Genomic DNA, 27,227 nt, shown 5'->3' on the forward strand with positions numbered 1-27,227 from the left:
ATGGGACTTGCTAAAATACCCGTCGCTTTAGGTTTTGAAGACCTGGAGAAGGGTCACTTCCCATACAAATTTAATACAAGAGTCAATGAGTATTATGTGGGACCCTACCCAGACCCCTACTTCTACGGCTATGACAGGATGTCTGAAAGTGGTGAGATTTATGGAATGGTACCAGACCGTCTCCCAGAATCTCCCAGTCTCCCTCTGATTTTTCCATGCTAAATTGAGGCGTTATTGTGTTATCGATGTTGATAACATGCTTGCTCTTATCTATGATGGTGCATATGTTGACCAGAATAAGATGTTTTCTAACTTCTCTATTTGAATGGCTTCAATATGTAGCCCACACTACCAGCACAGTGGTAAAACACGTGCTCCGAGGAGCCAAACAGAGAGTTGGTCCATATTTTGTGGATGGTTTTGACCCCACAAACAATACGGCTTATGAATTTGCAGGGTGTTTCCACCACGGGTGTGTTAAATGCTACCCCGAGAGTGAGGTTAACTCTGTCAGCAAGGCATCCTACAGATTGCTGCATCACGCGTTTTGTGATAAAGTGAATGCATTGAGATCACAACACAGTGTGAACGTGGTCGTGATGTGGCAATGTGAATGGGAGGCATTGAAGTACACAGCCCCTGCAGTTACGGTATTCTTGCGCACATACAGCAAGCCGGAACACCTGAACCCCCGAGACACCCTTTTTGGAGGGTGCACCAACAGCATGAAACTGTACCACAAGACTACTTGTTATGAAAAAATATTTTACTATCATTTTACCAGCTTCTATCCCACAGTGCAGTCTAAAAATATTATCCTGTCAGGCACCCACACATCATTTACAACAACTTTGACAGGCTGGAAAATTATTTCAGCTTTGTTAAATGCTCAGTACTCCACCTAGAGGTCTGTTTCACCCAGTCCTTTCCTACAGATGCCACAACAAACTGATGTTCCCACTCTGTAGCATGTGTGCTGAAAAGCAGAACCAGCAGACAGCATGCCTGCACACTGACAGTGAGAGGATGTTGTCGGGCACATGGGTGTCGTTTGAGCTTGAAAAAGCTCTTGAGAAAGGACACAGGATTGTTTCTATGGATGAGGTGCTGCATTTTCCCAATAAGAGAGACGCATTGTTTAAAGCCTTTTTAAAACTTAAACAGGAGCCTTCAGGCTATGCAGAACATATTAAAACTCCTGATGACCAGCAGAAACACACTGACGAGTGTTATGAGGAGGGAATAATGCTAGACTCGACCAAGATATGTGTAAATAAAGCTGTTAGAAACTGTAACAAACTTCTGCTAAACGCGTTATGGGGGCGTTTCAGCATGAGGGCAAACATTCATCTGAGTTAATCACAGACCCCTCTAGATTCAGCCAGTCAGTGTTTAGTGACCAGTATGCCATGCGTCAGTTTAGTTTCATCTCTGATGTCGTCATGGTGCAGTGGTGCCATGCTGGTGGTAGAGCGGCCTGTGTGAAGGATGTTAATGTCTTTGTGGATGCCATGACCACTACACATGCTAGACTGATGCTGTATGATTTGCTAAACAAGCTACAGCAGCTCGTGTTGTAATGTGACACAGGCAGTGTCATTTTCACAGCACGCCCTGGCGACTGGATGCCGCCTCTAGGATCTTTCCTCAGGGATCTCACAGGTGAACTAGATTCTGGAGAAGGGGGTGCGGATTTAGTCGATAGTCGAATTTGTGTCCGCAGGGCCAAAATGCTATGCATATCACACCTTGCAGGTCAAGACACACAGGTTAAATGTAAAGGTGTAAAACTCAATGTGCTAAACTCAAAAGTTGTCACCCACGACTCCTTGAAAGGATTAGTCCATGTGTTTGTAGCCAATCAGACATCATACGCACACATAGTAGCTGTATCTGATACTATCAGACGTGATAAAAAGATCTTTCATTTGAAGAGTGAAACCGCTGTGAGGAACGTCAAAGCTGTCTACAACAAGCTCCGTGTGTTCCCAGACTATACAACTCACCCTTATGGATATTAAATTAGATTAAGGGTTTGATGGCAGACTGCAGCACCCTTTTAGCATGGTCGTCAGTGGCCTCAGTAACTGCAGAAAGATTTTTTTTTTTTTTTTTTTTGGTCAAAAACATTGTTGAAAATTCTTCCAGGATTATTTCACATAGTATTGATAGCATTGTGTATATATATGTATGTATATACTCATGCTGGCAGCCGCTATATAACCATTTTCTTCAGATAAGAGACATTAACTTTGTGATATGCCTGAATCTCTGGCTGATGATACCCTCCTACCTACAAACAAGAACAATTTGCTAATTATAGATAATTTAATGAATGATGCCGCCAATAATGTAGAAGTACAAAATGTGTTCATGAAATATGTGCATCATAGGAATCTGAGTTGTATATATCGAGTTCAGAATTTTTTTATTCACGGAAAATCCAGTAGAACCATTTCCTTGAACACTAACTTACCTAATTTTGTTTAACCGCAGAGATAAATATGCTTTTAGGTAGGAAAATGTTTCCAGGTAATACTAAATACTATGTAGAATTATTTAATGATGCCACATCCGCAACATACGGGCATTTTAATAGACTATAAAGCCAAGACCCCGGACTATTTGAGACTCAGAACCAATTTACTGTCAGACCATCCTGTTGTTTATATCCCAAAGCAAAAAACACTGAAGAGGTGAAAGGATGGCATTGCGCATGCAGGGGAATCTGTCTCTGTTGGAACTGATATACAAGTCACCCCCTAGCCTGCGCAGACTTTTTATTAGTAATGCAAACATAGATTTCATTAATGCATTGTGAGATAGCCTTTAACGTACTGCAAGGCAGATCATTAGTGCAAACAACCAAAAAAGAAAAAAGAAACAATAATCAGACTGATCACTGACAAAAAGATCAAAACTTTGAAAAACCTTTCGTAACCAGACTGATAGCAAACAGGTGAACATGGAGCATGTGCAAAAGATGTTTTTGGTACCCCAACATCAGTTGGACTTATGAAAGCAGCAGCAACAGCATGCAGGAACCATCAGGAATGGAGAGCTTATTTTATCAGTGCTGAACCACTCGCCAGACTTGATTTCTTACAATAACAAAGGTGAAATTGTTGTTGATAAACGCACCATCCCGCATTCTCACATTTATGATCTGATTAAAGCATTGACAACTACACACAACATTTATGAGGGTTTGAGACTGTTAAGGAAAATGTTATAAAACACTTCTTCAGTAAAGACTCAGAGAAGAGAAACACACAGAACTTCTTGCTAGCAAGGGCAGCCTCCAGACAGAGAGACTCGCGCCAAGAAACTGCCCCAGTCTTTATTTATACTTCTGTGAGTGTATGTGTGTGTGTGTGTGTGTGTGTGTGTGTGTGTGTGTGTGTGTGTGTGTGTGTGTGTGTGTCCTGCTGATCAAAGGGTCATATAACATAAAAGCACAAAAGGTACATCCTTGGTCATAAAGAGGGTAGTCTCCCCCACCCTAGATGGTTCACCCTAGATAACACGGTGAGGAAGTCCAGCAGTTCATCTATATCTAAAGAAGGCACTTAAACTAAAACAGACATAGCTACGTTAATCCTACCGTAAAACAATAAAACAAGGTACGACCTCTCTCATGCTCCCAGGACGTGGGGGTGCATTCCTGGAGTGCACACCAAGCCTTTTGTAGCCTGCTAGAGATCACACATCCTGTCACTACACAATTGATTATATGCCTCTAAGTATACATGGTTGAATATTTCCTAATACAAATAACTACATGCAGTATTTTACCATATGCAAACTTATATCACTAAAAGATTATACTGACTACTAAATACAATTTATCATTGACAGAGACCTATTGGCTGGAAAGAATACATGGAGCAGACCGTCGAGGCTTAGTACATTAAAAAAAATAAAATAACTGGATTTTAATTCAGAGCCTTTTTTATGATTAGAATGTTGGGTTTTTTTCCCTTTATTTCTGCTAAAAATGTTTGTTGGATGTTTTTTATTTCTGCTAAAATGTTTGTTGGTTGTTTTTCACTTATTACCACTAAAATATTGAATTTTCTTTTATTTCAGCTAAAAGTTCCTTCAAGTTCCTGGGTACAACCATCTCCCAGGACCTGAAGTGGGAGACCAACATCAACTCCATCCTCAAAAAGACCCAGCAGAGGATGTACTTCCTGAGACAACTGGGGAAGTACAGTCTTCCACAGGAGCTGCTGATCCAGTTCTACACTGCGGTCATTGAGTCTGTCCTGTGCTCCTCCATCACAGTCTGGTATGGAGCAGCCACTAAACAGGACAGGAGCAGACTGCAGCGGACTGTACGGGCAGCAGAAAGGATCATCGGCACCCCCCTGCCCTCCAGCCAGGATCTGTACCTCTCAAGAACCAGGAAACGAGCAGGGAAAATCATCACAGACCCCTCACACCCTGGACACAGACTTTTTGATCTGCTGCCCTCTGGCAGACGGTACAGAAGCCTGCAGACCAGGACCACCCGACACAGGAACAGTTTCTTTCCCCTCGCCATCTCCCTTCTTAACAGTTGACCTGTCACACTGCTCCCACTGCCAGACTGCAACTGCACCTTATGTACATTTTGTAGTATTCATTCCACCTCATTCAGTTCTGTATTTTATGTATATAAGTTTAGATTCGTTATTTATAGTTGGTTTACACAGCTTTGTGTATGTATGTGTAATGTGTATATATAGACACGTGTGTGTGTGTGTGTGTGTGTGTGTGTGTGTGTGTGTGTGTGTGTGTGTGTGTGTGTGTGTGTGTGTGTGTGTGTGATTTACATTGCTGTGCTTGAGAGCCACCATCTACCGGAACCAAATTCCCTGTATGTCTGCACATATACTTGGCCAATAAACACGATTCTGATTCTGATTCTGATAAAGAGGGAAACATATCATCATGTAGAATGGACCCACTATCGTTGTACCCCATATACCACACCAAAACATCACTTTTGTTGTTCCAACAGTCTTGGAGGGATCCATCCAATGTGGGTTAGTGTCAGACCAATAGCGGTGGTTTTGTTTGTTAACTCCACCATTCACACAAAAGTTTGCCTCATCACTGAACAAAATCTTCTGCGTGAACTGAGGGTCCTGTTCCAATTTTTGTTTTTCCCATTCTGCAAATTCTGTGCGCCGATCTGGGTCATCCTCGTTGAGATGCTGCAGTAGCTGGAGTTTCTAAGGGTGCCATTTGTGAGTAGCTAATATCCACCGAAGGGATGTTCGACTAATGCCACTCTCCAGTGACATGCGGCGAGTGCTACGCTGTGGGCTCTTGCTGAATGAAGCTAGGACAGCCACTGATGTTTCTTCATTAGTGACAGTTTTCTTGCGTCCACATTTTGGCAAATCCAACACTGAACCAGTTTCATGAAACTTAGCAAGCAGTTTGCTGACTGTAGCATGGGAGATGGGTGGTCTCGTAGGGTGTCTTGCATTGAAATCTGCTGCAATGACCCGGTTACTGCGTTCACCAGATATCAACACAATTTCGATCCGCTCCTCACGTGTTAACCTCTTCGACATGTCAATGGCTGTGAACAAAGAAAAACTTGCAAATAACTCATGAAAGACTAAAGTTACGTTGAAACCAAGAACACCATTGTTTTTCTTGTGATATTACCAATACGTTTGATGTGTCACATGGCCCTCTTCCTATTGAAAAAACAAAAGTTGTATCCAAGATGGCCGACTTCTAAATGGCCACCATGGTCACCACCCATCTGGAGGAGTTTGCCCCCTCACATATACTAATGTGCCACAAACAGGACTTTAATATCACCAACCATTCCCATTTTATTACGGTGTATCCATATAAATGGCCCACCCTGTATATTGGTCTGCTATACAAAGGTGAGTCCCGTGCAGAAAAGACATATCAGATTTTTTCAGTTGTGTAAGCACCTTTTTGCACTTAACAGGGTGATTCATAGACTTAATGTTCCAACTTACAAAGTTGGCTGCATAACCCGTAAGCTTCGCCTGTTTATTGACAGCAGCCATAGAGTTATCTAATCAAAGAGCAACAGTAAGAATGTGTATGTGTGATAGCCACTAACGTCTAATCACATATATGTGAATTAACTTATATTTAAGCTATTTTACTTTAAATGTAAGTGATTTTTTTTTTGGTGGCGTATTCCCTGCCCTATCATTTCTTTCCTGCTTGCAGGCTAGTATTGTGCCAGGAATAGAAAATAAAAGCAGTCACACCGGCTCTTCAGGTTGTTTTGTTGCTGTAATTAATTTATTATTAACAACAATATAAAATTATGCACAAAAGGAATTACTAATGTAAAAAAACGTGGTTTTGTTTATATATGTTTATATATAAATATATAGGGTGGCCCCTAGAGACAAAGCACGTACAAAACACATTTCTAGCGTTAACTGAACTTTCAAAACAGAGCTACCTAGATCACTTAAATTACACAATTGAAAGCATATGTGTATTGTTTGTGTATTTATACACAAGCACTCATATATATTCAAATAATTCAAAAAAGTGTTCATTTACCTTTTACTACCAGTGTGTGAATGCGTGTGTGGATGGGTGGATGACTGGATGTGTAAAGCGCTTTGGGGTCCTTAGGGACTAGTAAAGCGCTTTACAAATACAGGCCATTTACCATTTTACTACCACACACCAAATCCGGTCGTTGGTACTTCCTGGCTTGTGAAGCCACTAGGTAACAAAAGCTCAACACTGTGCCCTAGCATCCTGGAGCACTTTTGTTGTCTTTTGTATGTGCTTTGGAGTTTTTACATGTTTTGGTGTTTGTATGTGCTTCGGGGTTTGTATGTGCTTTGTCTCTGTCTTAAATATACTTTTATTTATTCACTCCACATAAAATGTAATAAATAAATCATATAATACAAAAACCAACTATTTACATTTCAACTTTTAACTATTTAAATTTTCAGCTTTTTCCTTTTAAACAAATTTAAAGTGAAACGACACAAAACACTGCAAACCACAACACAATTAAATATAAATGAAAATCTGAAAACAAAAAGAACATGCACATTCTCTGTCATATGGACCTGCATGAATAAACTTTCTGAATCCTTTATCATCCGCAACTGAAAATAGTTGTGGATGATTACTATACCTTTCTAATGGGACGTTGTTGTCCCTGGCTCTCTTTCTCTCTCTTTCCCTCCCACTCTGTTCCTGTGCTACTGCCAGTGTAACTACCGCCCCTCCCCCCTCTGCCCAGCGCAAAGCACAAGACTCGCGTGCGGAGTGAAGCGGAAAAAAACTGCGAGAGAGAGGGTGAGAAAAACAAAAACCACGGGAGCCGGCTCGCGTCGTTCACTTCAAAGAGTTGGCTCTAAGAGCCGTTTCGTTCGCGACCGACACATCACTAGTGGGCAATCTTCTTCTTATCATAGGACTTTGTGTGCCTTCACCTTGAAGCTTCTACACTGACGCCTTTTATGGCTAAATACTGTCTAGACATCTAAATTGGTACGCTGTTCACTATTATACCTAATATTATTAACTGGCGCTTATGCTTTGCTTGACGTTTTACTTCCCTTTGGCATATCATGTGATTCAGATCTGCTGGGAGTTCTTTTTTCTAGCTACCGCCACTTCCTCTGATTGCTCTTCACTTTGTTTTTCACTTCCCCCTCTGCATTTGCAGGTTGTTGTTTTTTTTTTTTTTGAAGACTGTGCAAGAGCTTAAATAAACAGTTCCTGCCAACGTCCACTGTGTGCATCTTGGGTCCTCTTCCTCGCACTGCACACTGGCTCTGAGTGCTTTCTACAATTTCTTATAGGTTTCTACTGTAAAAGTGAGCTCAGTAAAGATTGTTTATCCACACACAGTGGATACATAAACTCTTGTTTTTTGTCTCTTGTCTCGCTGTCTCCGTTATCCAGGGAATCAGCAAGCGGTAAAGTTTCAGATGAAGTGAACCGACGGTTAAGCAGAGAAGAAAACAGTGATGTCTGTGTTATACAGGAACTTGGAGGGGTGGCAAACAGGTATCAAAACTGCTTCCTCCCCCAAAGTTCCTGAACGAGTAAAACGCGCAATTTGTGTAGGTATAATTGTAGGTGCTCTAGTAGCTGGTCGAGTAGCTTTTGATAACGGATATTGGAAAGGTAAAAGTGAGTGTGGCCTGTCGGACAAAGACCCCAGTCCTAATTGCCCTTTCTCAAAAGCAGCAGTGGCCGCTGACTCCGGGAAATGTTCAGAGATTGGACGGTGAGTACCATTTTAATACTCAGACACATTTTTTTTCACATTACACATAATATTATGCACTGTTCCAAATGCAGACTTTAGCGCTAAAACATCTTTAAGAACTGCATAACCCGCGTCTCATCATTAAGGTGTGCAGTTGTTTTTATTTTCTCTACATCTGCTTACAAAATAACTACTCATAACTAAATTCTAATTTCTCGTTCTTTTACGAAACCAATATGCCATTTCATGAAAAGGCAAAATTCAGTATGTAAAACAGGTCAATACAAAATCTTCACACTATTTCCCTATTTACGAGACATTCTGACATATCACTACTTTATCGTGAATAAAGCTTCCATTTAAAAAAAAAAGAAGAAAAGAATAAAACAAACAAAGAATAAAAAACGAAAAAACATTAAAAGACTTGTTAGTTGCTTTCTTTGAGTTGATTTGTTAAGAAATGCCATTCTTTAGGTTCTCAGATGGCGTTGATAGTCATAGGTCATAATGATAGTAATGCTATTTATAACTATTTAAAACTATGTTTCTTACTAGTGATGGGAATTCGAACTCTTTTGAGAGAGCTGGTTCTTATGGCTCTAAGAGGGTCAAATCTTTTGTTTCTGAAAATAACTTATTAGCAAAAACAAAGTTAACCCTTACCTCATCCTGGGACCATTTTCAGCCACTTGCTTGTTTCAAATTCAATCCATTTCCACTGTGTTGAGTGGAATATAGCCAAACTTGCCAAAGGATTTTTTTTAATTTTAAAATTTCAGTCTGAATTTCTTAAATCAGCCTAAAATGGCTGAGCAGCAAAAATCCTCACACTCATCATCCTAGGGACCGTTTTGGGCCCATTGACAACCATTATAAACGCTATTTTTCATTCCAAAATAATTATAACATAAATTAATGCATTTCTTTATGTATGGATGTTGAAGCAAACCCATGGCCTTGAAGTTGTAATTTTTTTATTTGTTCACCAGGTGGCGCCATTTTTTCACTTTTGGGCAATTGAATGAAATGGAGTAAATTTCCGTATTTATTCCACAGACTTTCTGCTCAATAAATGATACTTCTGTGTCACTAACAGTCTTAGACAACGGTGTGTATGTTTAAAAAAATAAAATAAAAGTCTTTATGCCTAAAAAAAGAAAAAAATGACACACACACACGCGCCACACACACGCACACACCTTTTTTTCCGTTTTTTCTCTTAGGCCACAATGCAATACAAACACAATAAATATAAAAGCTGGAACCAAAACCAAATTAGACTTTATTATGGCTTCAAGCTCATTTTTCAGTTCAGTAGCGGTTGGAAAAACAAGCAAGTACCCCGGAGGTAGTCAGTTTATTGCTCGGCGCGCACCGCGGATGCTGGCACACTGGCACGCAAATTTAATGGTAAAAAAAAGCACCTTTGCCACTCATTTTAAAATTGGGAGCGAAAGGGAGATGAATGAAACAGTAACAGGGTGATTTTTGAAAAATTGAAAAGTATTTTGGTCACCCGCGGACACTGATCCGCCATTGCCTTTGGCGATGCTCTCCGCCATCGCCGATGGCGAAGCGCTGTTCGCGGGTGACAAAATCCCCCCCGCATCAGGATTATGCAGGGAAATACTAATGTTTTCGTTATTTGAAAAATTAGTACCGTTACATTGCCAGTCAGTTTGAGGGTTACAAAAGAAAACGATAGGTTTATTGCGTTGGATCGGACATGTCGTGTACGTAGACCCCGACAAAACATGTAACATGTCACGATGACGCAGCGAGATATGGGATGTTTTGGTTTCATGAAGAAGTAGTAACTGAATGCAACAGCATTACCATTCAGTTTGAGGGTTACAAAACATTTTATATTTAGTATTCTCACGTTCGGACGGGGTTATTGTAATAAACAAAGGACATTTTGCCTGATAATTATTTATATCCTGCTGTAACTTTTCTGTATAAAGAACTAAGCCCTCCAAAGTTTCAGGCGTAAAACGTCATAATAAGAAGTGTTTGTGAACTAAAAATAAAAATTGTGGAATACTGTTTGCGCGTGATTTAGACAGCCCAGCCTGTGCTCCCGACACAGGGAAAAAAAACTCGGCCAGGGACACTCACCGCGGAACACCGGGACCCACCGCAGCAGCCGGCTGCAGGCAGCCGGCTGGAGGCAGCGGAAATCATATTCTTCCTCGATTCCCAATAACATAACTGTTCATATTCATCCTTCTCAAATAAATGTTTTTCTGGTTCAAAGTGATCTTGTATTGTTATTAACATATTTTTGTAATTTAATTTTAGAAAACAACGAGGTAATAAGCACTTAGTATGTGAAAACAAAAAACATAATATACCGTTTTATTATAATCTACTATGGTGCTGCAAAAAATAATGCTGGATCAAAACGAATGTTGGTGCCAATCTTGGGACCATCTAAAGGCCTAATTATAATAACAGTCAAATATTACTTCAAATGTATTTTATGGAAAATATTTAAGTTTTTAGTTTTTTTCGGCTAAAAAAACAGTGCGCTCATGTAACGAAACTGGGGTTTAAAGGGTTAAAAACCCCGAAATATAATTAAAACTTTATATGAATATTTTAGGCAGAAGTAGTTTTAAAAGACTGACTCATTTAAAGTGGAAAAAAATATTAATATATAACATTTTTATAGCACTTTTTGGGGCGGGACCGTTTTGGGTCCCTAGGGTGATGAACGTAGGTTTTTCATGTGTAAAATAAATTGCTAATGAATAAAATATACATTGTATCAAATGTTTATTATTTTATGGCTTAGTGTGGAGGAAGCCTAAATTGCTTTTCTACTGAAGCTTAGCACTCAAAGTCTTAGTTTCATCAGAGAGCTTTCTGCACAGCCTCACAATCCTTCCAGCATCAAACCTTATGCAAAAAATCTTGGTGTGCTATTTGACATATTTAACTTAGTGTTTAAAAACAGCTCCATCTCTGCTCCAAATTGAAATGAGAACTTTTTTTTCTGTGAAAGATGGTGAAATTGTAATTCATGCTCTCATTTCCTCCCACTTGGATGACTGCAAATGACCTTACACTGGTCTCAGTCAGTCCTCTCTGCCCTGTCTCCAGCTTGTCCACAGTCCTGATGCTAGGCTCCTCACAGACAGATGAGAACATGTTTTTGTACATTTAAAGATCTTCCTGCTTTGTCTGCAAACAATCAGGTTAATTTAATAGTGGGATGTGAAGAGATTAAAATTGAGTGAACTGTGCATCTCTAGCACATGCAATAACAAAAAAGACAACACATCGTTGTGTTATTCAGTCATGGCAATTTAATTGTGGGATATTACAGTTTTGATGAAGATTAATATTAATTTAATTGTGCACACATGATAACAATAACACTAAAGTGATAATGGTGAACTGTTTCAGGGACATTCTTCAGAAAGGCGGCTCTGCAGTAGATGCTGCCATTGCTGCGCTGCTGTGCACCTCCATCATCAACCCACAGTGCATGGGGATTGGAGGCGGGGTCATATTCACAGTGATGGACAGCTCCGGTAACAAGACACCCTCGCTACTCTTTGCTCAGCTCTGCTGTGGATTAATGTAGTAATATGTCATCTTTTCAAAGGTAAAGTGAAAATCATCACCTCCAGAGAGACTGTCCCCAGCAACGTGAACTCTGACCTGCTTAAGTCGTGTCCTAAAACCACAGAGTGGAGCATGAAGTGGCCGCAAGGTGGGCTATTTTTCTGCCATAATGCTAATATTTATAATGGTTTAGTCTAATCTGCTCTTGGACTCACCTTTATGCCACAGTTAATTTATTCTGTACAGGTGACTGCTAATGCACACTGTGAGTCATTCCTCATTGTTGTTTCCTCAAGAAAGAAAAACTGGGATAATAGAAAAGAAAAAAGAGATAAACCAAACCACTACAGACAGTTTGGCTGTCAGCAGTTATTAAAGACAATGAGTCAGTGTCCTATATGACACTATCAGAATAATCTACCATACATTAACAACATGAAACACATGCTCCTTGGTTTCAGAAACAACCAGAGAGATTGAAGTAGTCAGGTTTTTCTCCAAACAGGTCTTAACAGGTCTTTCTCCAAATGATACACAAGATGTAACACAAAAGTTTTAAAGGTGTAGCCAGTTATCTGTAGAGGTATTTTTTAAATTCAGCACCATAGTCTGACAAGACAAACTCAAGATATGAAGGATCATACCTTTGTTTTATCATCTGAGATAGGGTTCTTGTCATCAAAGAAGCGAAGGAAAGAGACAGTATGACAGGTATCTTATTAAAATGTCACCCTCCTCCTCACCTCTAACCTCATCTCCTGAACTAAAGTCAGGACTCTAACACACTAAGGAGTACATAAACATTATTATTTAATTACTGTAAGCAGACTGGACAATCAGCACTTCCAACTCCAGGCAGTCAATAATGAACCAGTTAAACAACAACAGCTTGTTACAAGCTAACATTAAAGCAGGCTTGGACTGGACAGAAAGGAAACACAATCAAACACAAAAGCACAAGAAAATTTATTCAGGAACAAAAACATAAATGATCTTATACCTCTTTAAAGAAATAATTAACAAGTCAAGAGAAATTCAAATACTGAGTCAAAAAACCCACAGTTTTATTTGCCAAAGGATTCTAGCTGCTCCACAGTCCTGGGTTCTTTTTGTCATATCTTTCGCTTCATGATGAACCCGATGTGTTTTTTCTTGGTCGGTTTGAACTGCAGGCAGGCCATTTTAACACCCAGGTACTTCTACTGTGAAGCCATGCTATTGTAATAGTCTGCAAGAAACTCAAGATATGAAGGATCATACCTACGTTTTATCATCTGAGATTGGGTTCTGGTCACCAAAGAAGCGAAGGAAAGAGACAGCATGACAGGTATCTTATTAAAAAAAAATCTTGCTGATGTCAACTCGATGGGAGCATAAGTTGCTGTAAGACCTGTATACACCTTTCAGCACTGATGGTGCATTGCCAGATGTGCAAGAAGCCAATTCCATAGTTTTGAAATGGACTTTGGCCCAGAGAAGACAGCTGCATTTCTGGATCATGTTCATATATGGCTTTCTTTTTTGCGTGATAGAGAATTTCAATTTGTGGATGGCACACTGAACCATGAAAAACTAAGTACATGCTTACTGTTGTGGCGTGGTGGTCAGGGGATGTTATGATTAAAATGCAAGAGCAACACCTAGGGGACTTTCAACCCTAGGAAATATAAAGAGAGAGTGTTGCTTGCTTAGGAATAATAAGCTATTGCAGCCCAGAGCACAATGAAAGTTGACTGTGGCATGGCCTCAGTAGTGTCCTAATGTGTCCTATTATATTACATTTGCACCAAATTATGTGTGTTTTAACAACAAAGAGAAATATGACATTAATGATTTCTAAACTCAAAGTAAGCCTTAACCACACGGTTTTTTACATACTTGAAATAGAATTGTTTGTGCAAAACTACAAATTTTGGTATTGCTCTGATAAATAGTAAGTAAATTAAGAACAGTATTGCCAATGCCAATATTTTTAACCTTTTTATCTCTAACGTAATCAGTTACAAACAGAGACACATTTAAAAAGTACAGTTTCCCTCTGAAATGGAGCAGAATAGAATAGAGCAGCGGTTCCCAGCCTTTTTTTGCTGGACCCCCCTTTGTTTTACAAGAAAATGTGCGCCACGTTATTGTTTACATGAGATGAATTGCAGAATGGCAGATAGAGACAAAATACTGTTGCTGTTAATCTGACTATCTGCAGGTTTTACACGCTTACATATACACATGCAGTTACTGTCCCTCCATTTAGAAAGGCAGAGGCTCACGGTGTGATTATTTTACGTGTAGTTGTTTTTTTTTCCTGTGTAATAATATTCAACATTGCTATCAATACTGAATATTATTACACAGGAAAAAAAAACAAACAAAAAAAAACAAAAACATTGCTATCAATACGGGCAGCACGGTGGCACGGTGGTTAGCACTGTTGCCTCACAGCAAGAAGGTCCTGAGTTCAATTCCACCATCAGGCCGGGATCTTTCTGTGTGGAGTTTGCATGTTCTCCCCGTGTTTGCGTGGGTTCTCTCCGGGTACTCCGGCTTCCTCCCACCGTCCAAAGACATGCAGCTTGTGGGGATAGGTTAATTGGATAATCCAAATTGCCACTAGGTGTGAATGTGTGAATGAATGTGAGTGTGAATGGTTGTCTGTCCCTGTGTGTTGGCCCTGCGACAGACTGGCGACCTGTCCAGGGTGTACCCCGCCTTTCGCCCTATGACAGCTGGGATAGGCTCCAGCGCCCCCCGCGACCCTGAAAAGGATAAGCGGAAGCGAATGGATGGATGCTATCAATACATTTCTCAAAAAGTTCCTCCCTGTGCAAAATGGGTTGAAAAACATAAACAACTGTGGGATACAGTTTGTCCGGGATTTGAACCGAGGAAACAAATCGTGGCAGGATCAGCCTGATATTATTTGGATCCCACTGTAACTTTACTGTATAAAGAGCTAACATCTCCGAAATGTCAGGAGTAGTTAGTCATTACAAGAAGTGTTTGTGAAGTAAAAATCAAGAATGTGGGATACTGTTTGTCCGTGATTTGAAGAGCCCAGTGCGTGCTCCCGACACAAGGGAATCTAATTCTGTCGCAGAGACCTACCTCGGCACTTGTGCAGGTGAAGCCAAAGGGAAGATATGCTTCACCATATTTTCTAGCATTTGGCTTGGAATGAAGTTGGTTTGGATATTCAGCGATGCTTCATCTCCTGCTTTGCGTTTGTGTGGGAGCCCCTTCAAAAACCTGTCAATGATGCTAGCAGTGTCCAAGCGTTCTTTTTTTATTTTTCTCTTTTCAAACCGCACCCCCCCCCGCCGACACGCAATGGCTCTGCGCCCCCCACAATGGCGGGCCCCACACTTTGGGAACCTCTGGAATAGAGTATTTACAAAGCACCAAATTATAACAAATGTCATCTCAGATCAATAAAGGTCAGGACCTTACAGTTTACCCAAAACATGAGCAAATGTATGTGGGACTTTCCAGCCCTGACTACCCATTATCTGTCTAACCAGGTAGCAGATGGATTGGGGTTCCTGGGGAAATTCGAGGTTATGAAGCGGCACACCGGCTTTATGGGAAGTTGCCCTGGGCCGACCTCTTTCAGCCGACCATCAAATTAGCCAGAGAAGGATTCCCTATTCCTTACTACCAAGGTCAACACATCCCACGCATTGGTAACACGTCACTACGGTATGAAAAACACCCACAATGTGATTTCAAAAATACAAAGAGCAAACAATGAATGTTTCAGCTTTATTTCACTGTCTTTGTCTTTTAGGGAGTTATATTTAGATAAAAATGGGAACCTGCTTAAGACCGGTGATACTGTGAAATTTGAGAAACTGGCTGACACTTTGGAGATGATCGCAAACGAGGGACCAGATGTGTTTTACAACGGAACAATAGCAAAGAATTTAATCAGTGACATTCAGGATGCAGGTATTATCAGACGAGTTTCATCCTGCTCTCTTTCTGACCGTTTTCTATGTCTGCCAGGCACAATGTTCTAATTACAAATTAGAAAATTAATTGGTTCTATTAAAATCTAACATGATCCCTCACAGGCTGCACTGTGATCTGTCTCGATCCATTCAAAGTCTTGATTATGAAATGCATCGTGTTCATTTTTGCTCAGCAGAATCATTTGTTTCACTGTTTTTGCTCAGGAGGAAAACTCACACTGGAGGACTTAGCATCGTATCAAGCTAGTGTGACTGATCCGTGGAATATTTCTTTGGGAGAGTACCAGATGTACTTCCCTCCGCCCCCTTCAGGAGGAGCCATACTCAGCCTCATTCTCAACATCATGAAAGGTTCCTGATTGTTGCTTATAGCATGTAGAGTTTGTTTCAAGGGCGTAGATTTAGCATGGATGTTGTTAAGTACTTAAAGTCATATTCTTCTATTGTCATGATTGTATTTGAAGCTATTTTTATTTTTGTATGATACCTGATTTATATGAAATATGGCTGAAGTAAACTAAAGTCTAAAATACTTAGTCATTTGTTTAATAGTAATTTGGCATTACATAATTCACATATAAAACTATGAATTGTGATTTTACATGGTTTAAAATGTAGAATAGCATATGTAGGCAAGTATATTTCTCCTTTTTTTTTATCAAGAAGCAAAGACAAAAAGGAAAAAAAAAAGAAACGGGTCAGGGTTCAGTGGTTGAATCATCCGTCCCAACCAATGCCAAAATCAAATCTACGCCCTTGGTTTGTTTCATATAAGAAAATGATCCTTATCAATCTTTACAATTGTGATACACTAAGAATGGATGTTTTAAATTTAAAAAAAAATTACTTATGTTTTCAGGATACAAAATGAATTCAGAACCTAAGACGACTGATGACAAGATTTTGTTTTATCACCGTTTTATTGAAACTTTAAAATTTGCCAATGGATTAAAGAAACATATCAGAGATCCAAGGTTCATCCCAGATGAAGTAAGTATCTCAAAATCTTACAGATTTGCACCTGCTTTTTGACTAAACGAGTAAAAATAGCAATACCACATGAGTCTCTGCTCTGCCTGAACCCTGTGCTCCACCCCCGCCTGCAGCTCATCCACAAACCACATCCCACCACAGTTGGTTTATGCACATTGATACTGAGTTGTAGTTTGATGCAATATTCCCTCTAATTTTTCACGTGTCTGAGCGAACACACAAACTCCCTGAGCGATCCCTTGGACCACTGTGAGTAACATTAGACATGTGCAGCATGAATCCATTCAAGTTACATAGTTTATTAAAATGATCAAATTACACCATTTACATTTATGTTAGACTACTTTTAATTAATTGCTTTAGCCCACTTACAATGAAAATTAAAAAACAGTCTTGTTCATCATCTGTGTAGTATGTTAACACTATAGGAAGTAAAAAATAACTTGAACTCCAATTTTGAAAACACAACTTTATTCTTTTGTTTTGTTTTTTTAATATAAAGCTCTGACTTGTATTATGAGTATGAGTCTGTGGTCTGGGAGAGAGTCCTGTAACTCTGTCTGAAAGATACAGTAAATAATGACCAATGTTGGGCAATTAATTATATAGTTACTTCTTAAAAAAGTAACTGAGTTTTGCAAACAACAAAGTTTTGTGCAGCTATTTACCTAAAAATGCAGCCAAGGTGCATCAAATCTGGTGCAGAATAATTAATTACACCTTCACCTCATATCTGGACAGCATCAGTACCACACATTGGTCTGTGCTGGTTGAAGATGCTCCTGCTGTTTCTGTCACCAGCAGCATCAGTGATGCATCAGTGATCAAAATTCTGTTAATATTTGGCTGTAATTGGTTAATTTTCTTGATATCAATGTATTTTCTGTAATGTATTTATTTATTTAGTTTTCTTAATTCTCTGTATTTCACACAGATGGCAAAGAATTTGACAGAGGATAGCTTTGCCAACCACATACGGAGCTTGATCAGCAGCGACAAGACTCATGATCCCCAGTATTACGGCAAAAACTCGTACCTAGACAGCATCGGCACCACACATGTATCTGTGCTGGCTGAAGATGGATCTGCTGTGTCTGTCACCAGCAGCATCAACGATGAGTCAGTACCTGCATCATTCTGTTTCACTGTTAGAAACCAGCTGACTTTTCCACAACAGTGTCACAGGATTTAGACCTAGTTCATTTAATGTTTACTCTTTACAGATTTGGGTCCAATGTCCTCTCTTCAAGCACTGGAATCATCCTCAACAACCAGCTCTCTGACTTCTGTGGTAGAGCTGATAACATTTTTCATGGTAAGGGATCAGCAGGATTCCTTCTAAATTTAATCTTTAATAACAAATATTCTGGACCTCAATTCGGATTTGTATAGTGCTAATTTGCAGTTTTACTTCATCTACTAAACTAATGCATTAAGCATGGTTAATATAACATATACTTGATAAATATGCACGTTTGTACATATTAGCACGTTGGGGGGGGGGGGGGGGGGGGGGGGGGGCGCAAATGTACGAAATTTGAAAGAAAAAACAACAATATCTGGGGAATCTAATAGTACCAAAATAGTACCATTGAGGAAATAAGAAGAGAAAATGGCATTTCATAATTCATTGTGGCGCATCATGTTTGGTTGAACATGAAAATGGTCAACAAATCTGCCAAACTGAAGCACATCATATAAATTTGGATTTGAATTGCATTTTCTATTTAATGTCATAGCCTGCTGAAATGTTTTGAAGTTCAAGAACAGGCACAGTTGAGCTCTGAGTGAACTTCTATAAACACAAATTACATAAGCTTTCTAAATCTGTCCTTTCTTCCTCACCTCACTCTTCAGCTGGTCACAGCAGATTCAATTCAATTCAATTTTATTTATATAGCGCCAAATCACAACAAAAGTCACCTCAAGGCGCTTTATATTGTACAGTAGATACAGAGAAAAACCCAACAATCATATGACCCCCTATGAGCAAGCACTTTGGAGACAGTGGGAAGGAAAAACTCCCTTTTAACAGGAAGAAACCTCCGGCAGAACCAGGCTCAGGGAGGGGCGGGGCCATCTGCTTCGACCGTTTGGGGTGAGAGAAGGAAGACAGGATAAAGACATGCTGTGGAAGAGAGACAGAGGTTAATAACAGATATGATTCAATGCAGAGAGGTCTATTAATACATAGTGAGTGAGAAAGGTGACTGGAAAGGAAAAACTCAATGCATCATGGGAATCCCCCGGCAGCCTACGTCTATTGCAGCATAACTAAGGGAGGATTCAGGGTCACCTGGTCCAGCCCTAACTATATGCTTTAGCAAAAAGGAAAGTTTGAAGCCTAATCTTAAAAGTAGAGATAGTGTCTGTCTCCCGAATCCAAACTGGAAGCTGGTTCCACAGAAGAGGGGCCTGAAAACTGAAGGCTCTGCCTCCCATTCTACTTTTAAATACTCTAGGAACAACAAGTAGGCCTGCAGAGCGAGAGCGAAGTGCTCTAATAGGGTGATATGGTACTACAAGGTCATTAAGATAAGATGGGGCCTGATTATTTAAGACCTTGTATGTGAGGAGCAGGATTTTGAATTCAATTCTGGATTTAACAGGAAGCCAATGAAGGGAAGCCAAAACAGGAGAAATATGCTCTCTCTTTCTAGTCCCTGTCAGGACTCTTGCTGCAGCATTTTGGATTAGCTGAAGGCTTTTCAGTGAGTTTTTTGGACATCCTGATAATAATGAATTACAGGAGTCAAGCCTGGAAGTAATAAATGCATGAACTAGTTTTTCAGCGTCACTCTGAAACAGGATATTTCTAACTTTAGAGATGTTTCGCAAATGGAAGAACGCAGTCTTACATACACTCAATATAAACGCAACACCTTTGTTACTGCTCCCATTCCCCATGGGATGGACGTAGAGACCTAAAATTCATTCCAGATACACAATATAACCATCCCTCCCAAACAGTGGTCACAAATCAGTCCAAATGTGTGGTAGTGGGCACATCTGCCATATTGAGATAATCCATCCCACCTCACAGGTGTGCCACATCAGGATGCTGATCTGACATCATGAGTAGTGCACAGGTGTACCTCAGACTGCCCACAACAAAAGGCCACCCTGGAATGTGCAGTTTTTTGCGCTATTGGGGGTCTGGGGACCCAGAACCGGTCAGTATCTGGTGTGACCACCATTTGCCTCATGCAGTGCAACACATCGTCGCATGGAGTCTATCAGATTGTCAATTGTGGCCTGTGGAATATTGGTCCACTCCACTTCAATGGCTGTGCGAGGTTGTTGGATATTCGTGGGAACTGGTACACGCTGTCGTATACGCCGGTCAAGCACATCCCGAACATGCTCAATGGGTGACATGTCCGGTGAGTATGCTGGCCATGCAAGAACTGGGACATTCTCAGCTGCCATCTGCCCTGAACAATGTGAACCATGATTCATCCGTGAAGCGCACACCTCTCCAACGTGCCAGACGCCATCGAATGTGAGCATTTGCCCACACAAGTCTGTTACGGCGACTAGCTGGAGTCAGGTCAAGACCCCGATGAGGACGACGGGCATGCAGTTGAGCGTCCCTGAGACGGTTTCTGACAGTTTGTGCAGAAATTGTTTGGTTGTGCAAACCAATTGTTCCAGCAGCTGTCTGGGTGGCTGGTCTCAGACGATCTTGGAGGTGAACCTGCTGGATGTGGAGGTCCTGGGCTGGTGTGGTTACACGAGGTCTGTGGTTGTGAGGCCGGTTGGATGTGCTGCCATATTCTCTGAAACGCCTGTGGAGACAGCTTATGGTTGAGAAATGAACATTCAATGCACGGGCGACAGATCTGGTTGACATTCCTGCTGTCAGCATGCCAATTGCACGCTCCCTCATTGCTTGTGGCATCTGTGGCATTTTGCTGTGAGACAAAACTGCACATTCCAGGGTGGCCTTTTGTTGTGGGCAGTCTGAGGTACACCTGTGCACTACTCATGATGTCAGATCAGCATCCTGATGTGGCACACCTGTGAGGTGGGATGGATTATCTCAATATGGCAGATGTGCCCACTACCACACATTTGGACTGATTTGTGACCACTGTTTGGGAGGGATGGTTATATTGTGTATCTGGAATGAATTTTAGGTCTCTACGTCCATCCCATGGGGAATGGGAGCAGTAACAAAGGTGTTGCGTTTATATTTTTGTTGAGTGTATTTGTTTAATATGTGCGTTGAAGGACATGTCCTGGTCAAAAATGACTCCAAGGTTCCTCACAGCGTTACTGGAGGCCAAGGTAATGCCATCCAGAGTAAGAATCTGGTTAGATACCATATTTCTAAGATTTTCAGGGCCGAGTACAATAACCTCAGTTTTATCTGAATTAAGAAGCAGAAAGTTAGCGGCCATCCAGGTCTTTATGTCTTTAAGACATTCCTGCAGTTTAACTAATTGGTGTGTGTTATCTGGCTTCATGGACAGATAGAGCTGGGTGTCATCTGCATAGCAGTGAAAATGTATGCTATGTCTTCTAATGATGCTGCCTAAGGGAAGCATGTATAATGTAAACAGAATTGGTCCTAGCACTGAACCCTGTGGATGATTGGCCCTCTCTGAGCCTGGTGCTGTTGGCGGTTTCTTGCTGTTAAAAGGGAGTTTTTCCTTCCCACTGTCACCAAGTACTTGCTCATAAGGGACTCATCTTAGTGTTGTTTTTTTGTAAAAAAATGGCCTGGCCTGTATTTGTATAGCGCTCTATTGAAATGGGTTAACCTTATAATATAAATGTGGTATTGTGATTTGACAGCATATGGCTATTTATATCAATTTATACTGTATATAGATAGGGCAGCACCCTGGCGCGGTGTTGCCTTATAGCAAGAGGGCCCTGAGTCCCACCACCTGTGTGGAGCTTGCATGTTCTCCCACAGTCCAAAGACATGCAGTTAGCTGTGTTAGGCTCATCGGTGAATCTAAATTGCCCATAGGTGTGAATGCAAGTGTCACTCTGTGTTAACTCTGCATCAGGCTACCGACCTGACCAGGGTTTACCCTGCCTCTCGCCCTATGGGATAGGCTTCACCCCCCACCCCCCGCAACCCTGAGACGGATAAGCCAAACATAATTGATGGATGAATCTATAATAACTGATCAGAGTGTGTTCAAGGTTCTGTATAATTCAGTTTGCATTAGCTGTTGTATTTCCACTTTAACTTATGGTCAGCTGGAATAAATTGTGGATGGAGAAAATTTCACTTTGGTCATAAAAATTCTAAATAGCGAGTTTTAAAGGAATTACACTGGATCACCATACAGCAGGAAAATATGAGAAAGTAATATGCATTAATTTTTAAGGGAACTGGGACAAATTTACTAAGTGGAACAATTTTTTGTAATAAAAGTAATATGTAATCCACGGTGAGCTAACAGTGTGCTATAATTTATATACAAAGTCCTAACCGGTTTACTTTAGTAATAACCAGCATTACAAACTATTCCACAATATAAACCTGAAATCTGGGTAACAGCGTACCTGTACGTACAGAAGAACACCAAACATTATTAACTGTTAGATCATGAACGGCCCCTGCTTTAATGAAGATACCGTTACTGTGGCATGTGGGGAAATTCACATATTGTTCAGGTTTTTTTTTTTCTAGCACATTCAAACATTAACACCTATACAGTCTCATTAATAGCTGCTTTGACAGACATTTCACTTTTGATTGATACAGATTCTGTAGAGAGTTCTCACTTGTTGTGTATGCATTTTCATCATTTGTTGTTGCAGAGGCACTTCTAAATTTGTTTGTAGGGTATAAACACATCCAGGTATAAAAATACTGCATGAAAATACGGTCACTGATTTGTGTGTGAAACATTTGTATGAATGATTTATGCACGAATATGTGGGTACAGACGGAATTCTGTTTTCTAGTTTTGCTATTTAGGGTCTTTGTTGTATTTCTCAGGGGAGCGGCCTCCCTCAAATATGTCCCCATCTGTGCTGAAGTCTCAGTCAAAGACGCTGATGATTGGAGGGTCTGGTGCTGAAACGATTCCACCGGCTGTGGCCTCGGTATGTATGCATGGTACACACACAAAAGTGCCATTACATACTAACCTCCTAAGACCCGAACGCTTTCATGGCATGCATTTTTAATTTCTCTTTGCTATTGGGCTGATTGGGACCTGATGAATGTAAAAACAAAGAATTACATGATTTTGTTTTTTACCTGATTTATGTTTCTGAGAAAAATGAGATCCACATATGAGGACGTTCGTTTTAAATTTTGATAGAACAGTGGCAGTATAATGTCCTCGTAAGTGGATATCAGACCCTTGTAGGACAAAATTTAGTTTTTTGGTCAAGACAAGGAGGTTAAAATAAATAAATTGATATGGACTGACACCCGTCTTTGCCGTTAACGCTTTCACAAAATTAACATACTACCCAAGTTCCTTTATTTATTTTTATGTGTATTCCATGCTACCTACTGTCCCGATTCGAAATGTTGAGGAATATAAGAAACCACCAGAGGCCCAGAAGAGTGCAGTCAAAACAATGGATTTATTGAACACGCGTGGGAAGACACACACTGCAACAAATCAGCGTAGATCTCCGTCCAAAAATACACTTCAGAATGTTTTTAATACATCAGGGTTTACGCCCCTTCTTGCGTCAAATAAACATCACATACATCAGTTACAGTAAATAGTCAATTTAAAATAGCTAAAAACAGACAAAGAAGTTCCTCTTTCTATCACATTCTCCATACATGGCAATTAGTTTCAAGCCCAGATGGTCCCTATGGGCTTGTCCTCTTCTTGACTCATCTTCTGTCACCTGTTACTAAGCAAACTCAAATGCAGTTAGAAGCTAGATGACTTTCAGGCCTTTGGCCTGGCCTATCTTTAAATCATGTGTGTGTGTAAGCGTATGCGCAGTTTAACCACCTGTTGCTCCAAGTCACTTACACAATAGATCGCGCCAAACGAAGCTTAAGACCTTTAAATAGACTGAGCATCAACTCTATATGAGCACAACCTGCAATGTGTGTATAAAATGACTATAGCTGCACCTATATTTTATAACACTGAATAAGCATATCTCTGCATTTATTTGGAATGGCAAAAGTCCACGAATTTGTAAAGATTTCATGCAGAGAACTAGGCCAGTTGGTGGATTAGCGTTACCAAACTTTCAGTCTTATTATTGGGTAGCAAATATACAAAATGTACTTTATTAGATGAGTAGTTTTACTACAGAGATTCCAGCTTGGCTCCAAATTAAGTCATCCAATTGTGGCAAAACATGCCTATCAGCTTTGTGGAGTTCAGCTCTCCCATTAGAACTGTACACCTATAAATGTAACCCTTTGTTGTATGACTCGCTCAAAATCTGGGTGCAATGTAGGAAAAGGTTTGGGTTACACTCAATGTCAATTAAAGCACCTATCTGCTCAAATCATCTTTCCACCCTTCATGATGGATTCTGCTTTTAAAATATGGGAAAGTAATGGACTTAAAAATATCAAAGATCTTTTTGAAGATGGAATTTTTGCCCCATTCACGCAGCTCCTGAAGCAGTTCAGTGCTCCTCTGCAGCGTTTTTTCTGCTATTTATAAGTTCACCACTTTGTAAAATGTCGCTTTCCTTCTTTTTTAGAATTACCCGAGGAAACTTCTTTGTATAAAATTATTAATATATGAGGTTTACATGAGGTTTTTGCATTTGGAAAAGATGAGATATACACTGGCAAGTTCAACCACCACATTTCTTAAGGCATGGCAGCCATTTCTAATGTACATGGAAACATTTAAAATGACCACCTTATCATGACCTGGTACCAAACCTCTGTATCACTATTGTAGTTACTTGTACACTGTGTGTCCCTTATACGTTTTATTTTTGTATTTCAGCTGTAACTGAAAATAAATTTATTTAAAAGGAAGCGTGCATCATAGTAACAAGATTCTTCACCCTAATTTATCCTGTAATCATCACTTTCTCATCTCAGATGTTTTTTTCTCTTCAAGGCGCTCATGAACCACCTTTGGTTTGGAAAGAGCCTTAAGGAGGCAATTGATACTCCTGTTGTTCTTGTAGACTCTCAAAGTGAAGTAAAACCTGAACCCAAGCTTGAAAAGGTATTATATTCAGTGTATTTAAATGATAAATTAAGACATTTTACACCTTTTGTTCCATCTGAGTCTCTCTCCTCTTTGCAGGATGTAGTTGATGGTCTTGAAGCTCTGGGACATAAAATAGCAAAATTCTACAACACAGTTAACGCTGTGGAAAAGGCGGGCAGCTGTATCTCTGCATGGTCTGATGAAAGGAAAAAAGGTGAACCAGCTGGTTACTGAGACCAAGAGTCAGTGATGTTAGTTATACAGCATGGCTTTAAGGTTATGGACACTGCTGTAGCCACAACATTGGACCTTTATATTCATCTGTTCCCTGATAATACATTCATGCTTCACTCATGTTTAAAAACGTTTGTAATATTGAAAACATAATGCAATGATCATATTAATTAAAATCCAGAGTTTAATGCAAAATAGTGCAAAGACAGAATTGTAAAAACTAGAAATGATATTGTTTGTCTGAAAAGTTTGAAATCAGTCTTTTTTTTTTTAATAAAAACAATCAATATGAGCTTTTAAATATTTGTTTATTTTGGTTCTTGATACATATTGATTCTGAACACAACAATATATAATAGGCTATAAACAAATTTAAAAACTCAGGTTGAAATGTGAAGTCCATGCCTATGTTTCTTTAACTTGCTTTCTTTCTAAGCAGCAGGCCAGCAGGAAGAGACTGACTGCAAAGATGTTTGGTTATATAAAATTCTGCTGGAAAAAGATCTAGAGACTTCATGTTCAATTCCAACAGTAAACAATTCATCCGACTGGATTGTCCAGAAGGGAGATAAAGTAGGGTACACTTTATGGCAGACCTAAGTTATTCATTAATTGATTTGTAGTTTAAACAAAACCAATATAACAAATACACAAACAAAAAACAAACAAACAGCATAACCTGTTATTGTTACTGTCAGGCAGCGCTATGTGGCAGGCAGGAGATGAGGACTCAAAAGGCAGGACTCAGACACAAGGGATGAACTCAAAACCACAGCTTTATTTGCTGGCACGGGAAAACGAGCATACAAAGCAAACTAAACTAAACTAAACTAAACTGGGAAATAACAAACTAAACTCACAGGGCGACACAGGGCAATCCACACAGCATGAGGGACAACACGACACTGACTCAGAGAAACACAGGGTTTAAATACACTGGGAAGTAACGAGGAGAATGAGACACAGAAGGAGGGCACAGCTGGGAGAAATCAGAACTGACAAGACAAGGAAGCAAAGTAGGACACATTCACATTAGACACGGACCTTCAAAGTAAAACAGGAAGTATAACACAGAGACGCGAACTTGACACGGTGGAGACAGCAACTAAGAAACACAGAAACATAAACCATAAGGCAGAGGACAAGAAACTAGACTCGAGGGAGTAACAAAAGACCAACCATAAGAACATAATTCACAATACAGAGTGACAGAAAACACAAGAAATTCAAAACATGCCAACCAACAGACCAAGAAACATGGACTTTACACAGAACAGAGGGGGCACAGAGAACAGAAAGCAAAAGCAGGTCAGAGGAAACACCGGAGCCCAAGAAAATAGCCTAAACACAATTCAGTTCAGGGGGCCAACCGTGCGGACGGCAACGGCGGCGACGTGGAAACAGTTCAGGGGGCCGGCCGTGCGAAAGGCAGCGGCAGCGACGCCGGTGAAGGAGACAACAGAGCTGGTCCGGAGGCTGCCCACGACGGCGAAGGCATCTGGCTAGAGGCCCAGAAAGTGGCCGGTGATGCTGAGGTGCTGGACGTACCTTGGACGGCAGTGTAACAACCGCAGGACCAGGCGAGGCAGAAGCAGAGGCTGGACCAGGCGAGGCAGAAGCAGCTGAGGATGGTGACACTGCAGGTGACGGCTGAATGGGCCCCTCGGACCCTCCAGCGGAGACGAGGAAGTGCTGGCCGGGCTCTCCAGAACCCCCAGCGAACACGAGGAAGGGCTGGCCGGGCTCTCCAGAACCCCCAGCGGATGAGGCAGGTGGTGGCGTGGGAGCCGCGGAGTGCTGGATGGGCTCACCCGAGCTTCCAGCAGGAGCTAATGTAGGGCTAGAGAGTGTGGGGACCCCTGACTGAACATTAGGCTGACTAGGTGGGTGAGTGTGTAGCTGACCAGGGAACTGAAGTGCTACAAGGGACTGAACTGAAGTCTGCACTGGCACAGGGGACTGCACTGATGGCTGTAGTAACGGTTGTGGTGAGAGTGGAGTAGGTGGTGGAGTGGACAACTGAGTTAACGGTGACTGGGCTAATGATTCAGCTAAAGAGTGCATTAATGGCAGGACCACAGGTTGAATGACTGA

The 27,227-nt window shown here is 40.6% G+C and overlaps 1 protein-coding gene across 1 annotated transcript; it reads left to right on the forward strand.

Moving 5' to 3' along the window:
• LOC308403907 (glutathione hydrolase 5 proenzyme-like) lies at positions 1–25,250 on the forward strand (the record flags this gene model as incomplete). Its single annotated transcript, XM_080893702.1, has 13 exons — positions 1–151; positions 8,095–8,257; positions 11,651–11,778; positions 11,853–11,960; positions 15,328–15,505; positions 15,594–15,754; positions 15,982–16,128; positions 16,637–16,767; positions 17,705–17,889; positions 17,994–18,085; positions 22,736–22,842; positions 24,804–24,914; positions 24,996–25,250. 13 exons carry the CDS (start codon positions 1–3, stop codon positions 25,131–25,133), a joined length of 1,800 nt encoding a protein of 599 aa, XP_080749828.1. The 3' UTR covers positions 25,134–25,250.
• Positions 25,251–27,227: the final 1,977 nt, after the last annotated feature.

Source organism: Rhamphochromis sp. 'chilingali' (genome assembly GCF_963969265.1).
Source record: "Rhamphochromis sp. 'chilingali' genome assembly, chromosome: 10".
Classification (NCBI taxonomy): Eukaryota; Metazoa; Chordata; class Actinopteri; order Cichliformes; family Cichlidae; genus Rhamphochromis; species Rhamphochromis sp. 'chilingali'.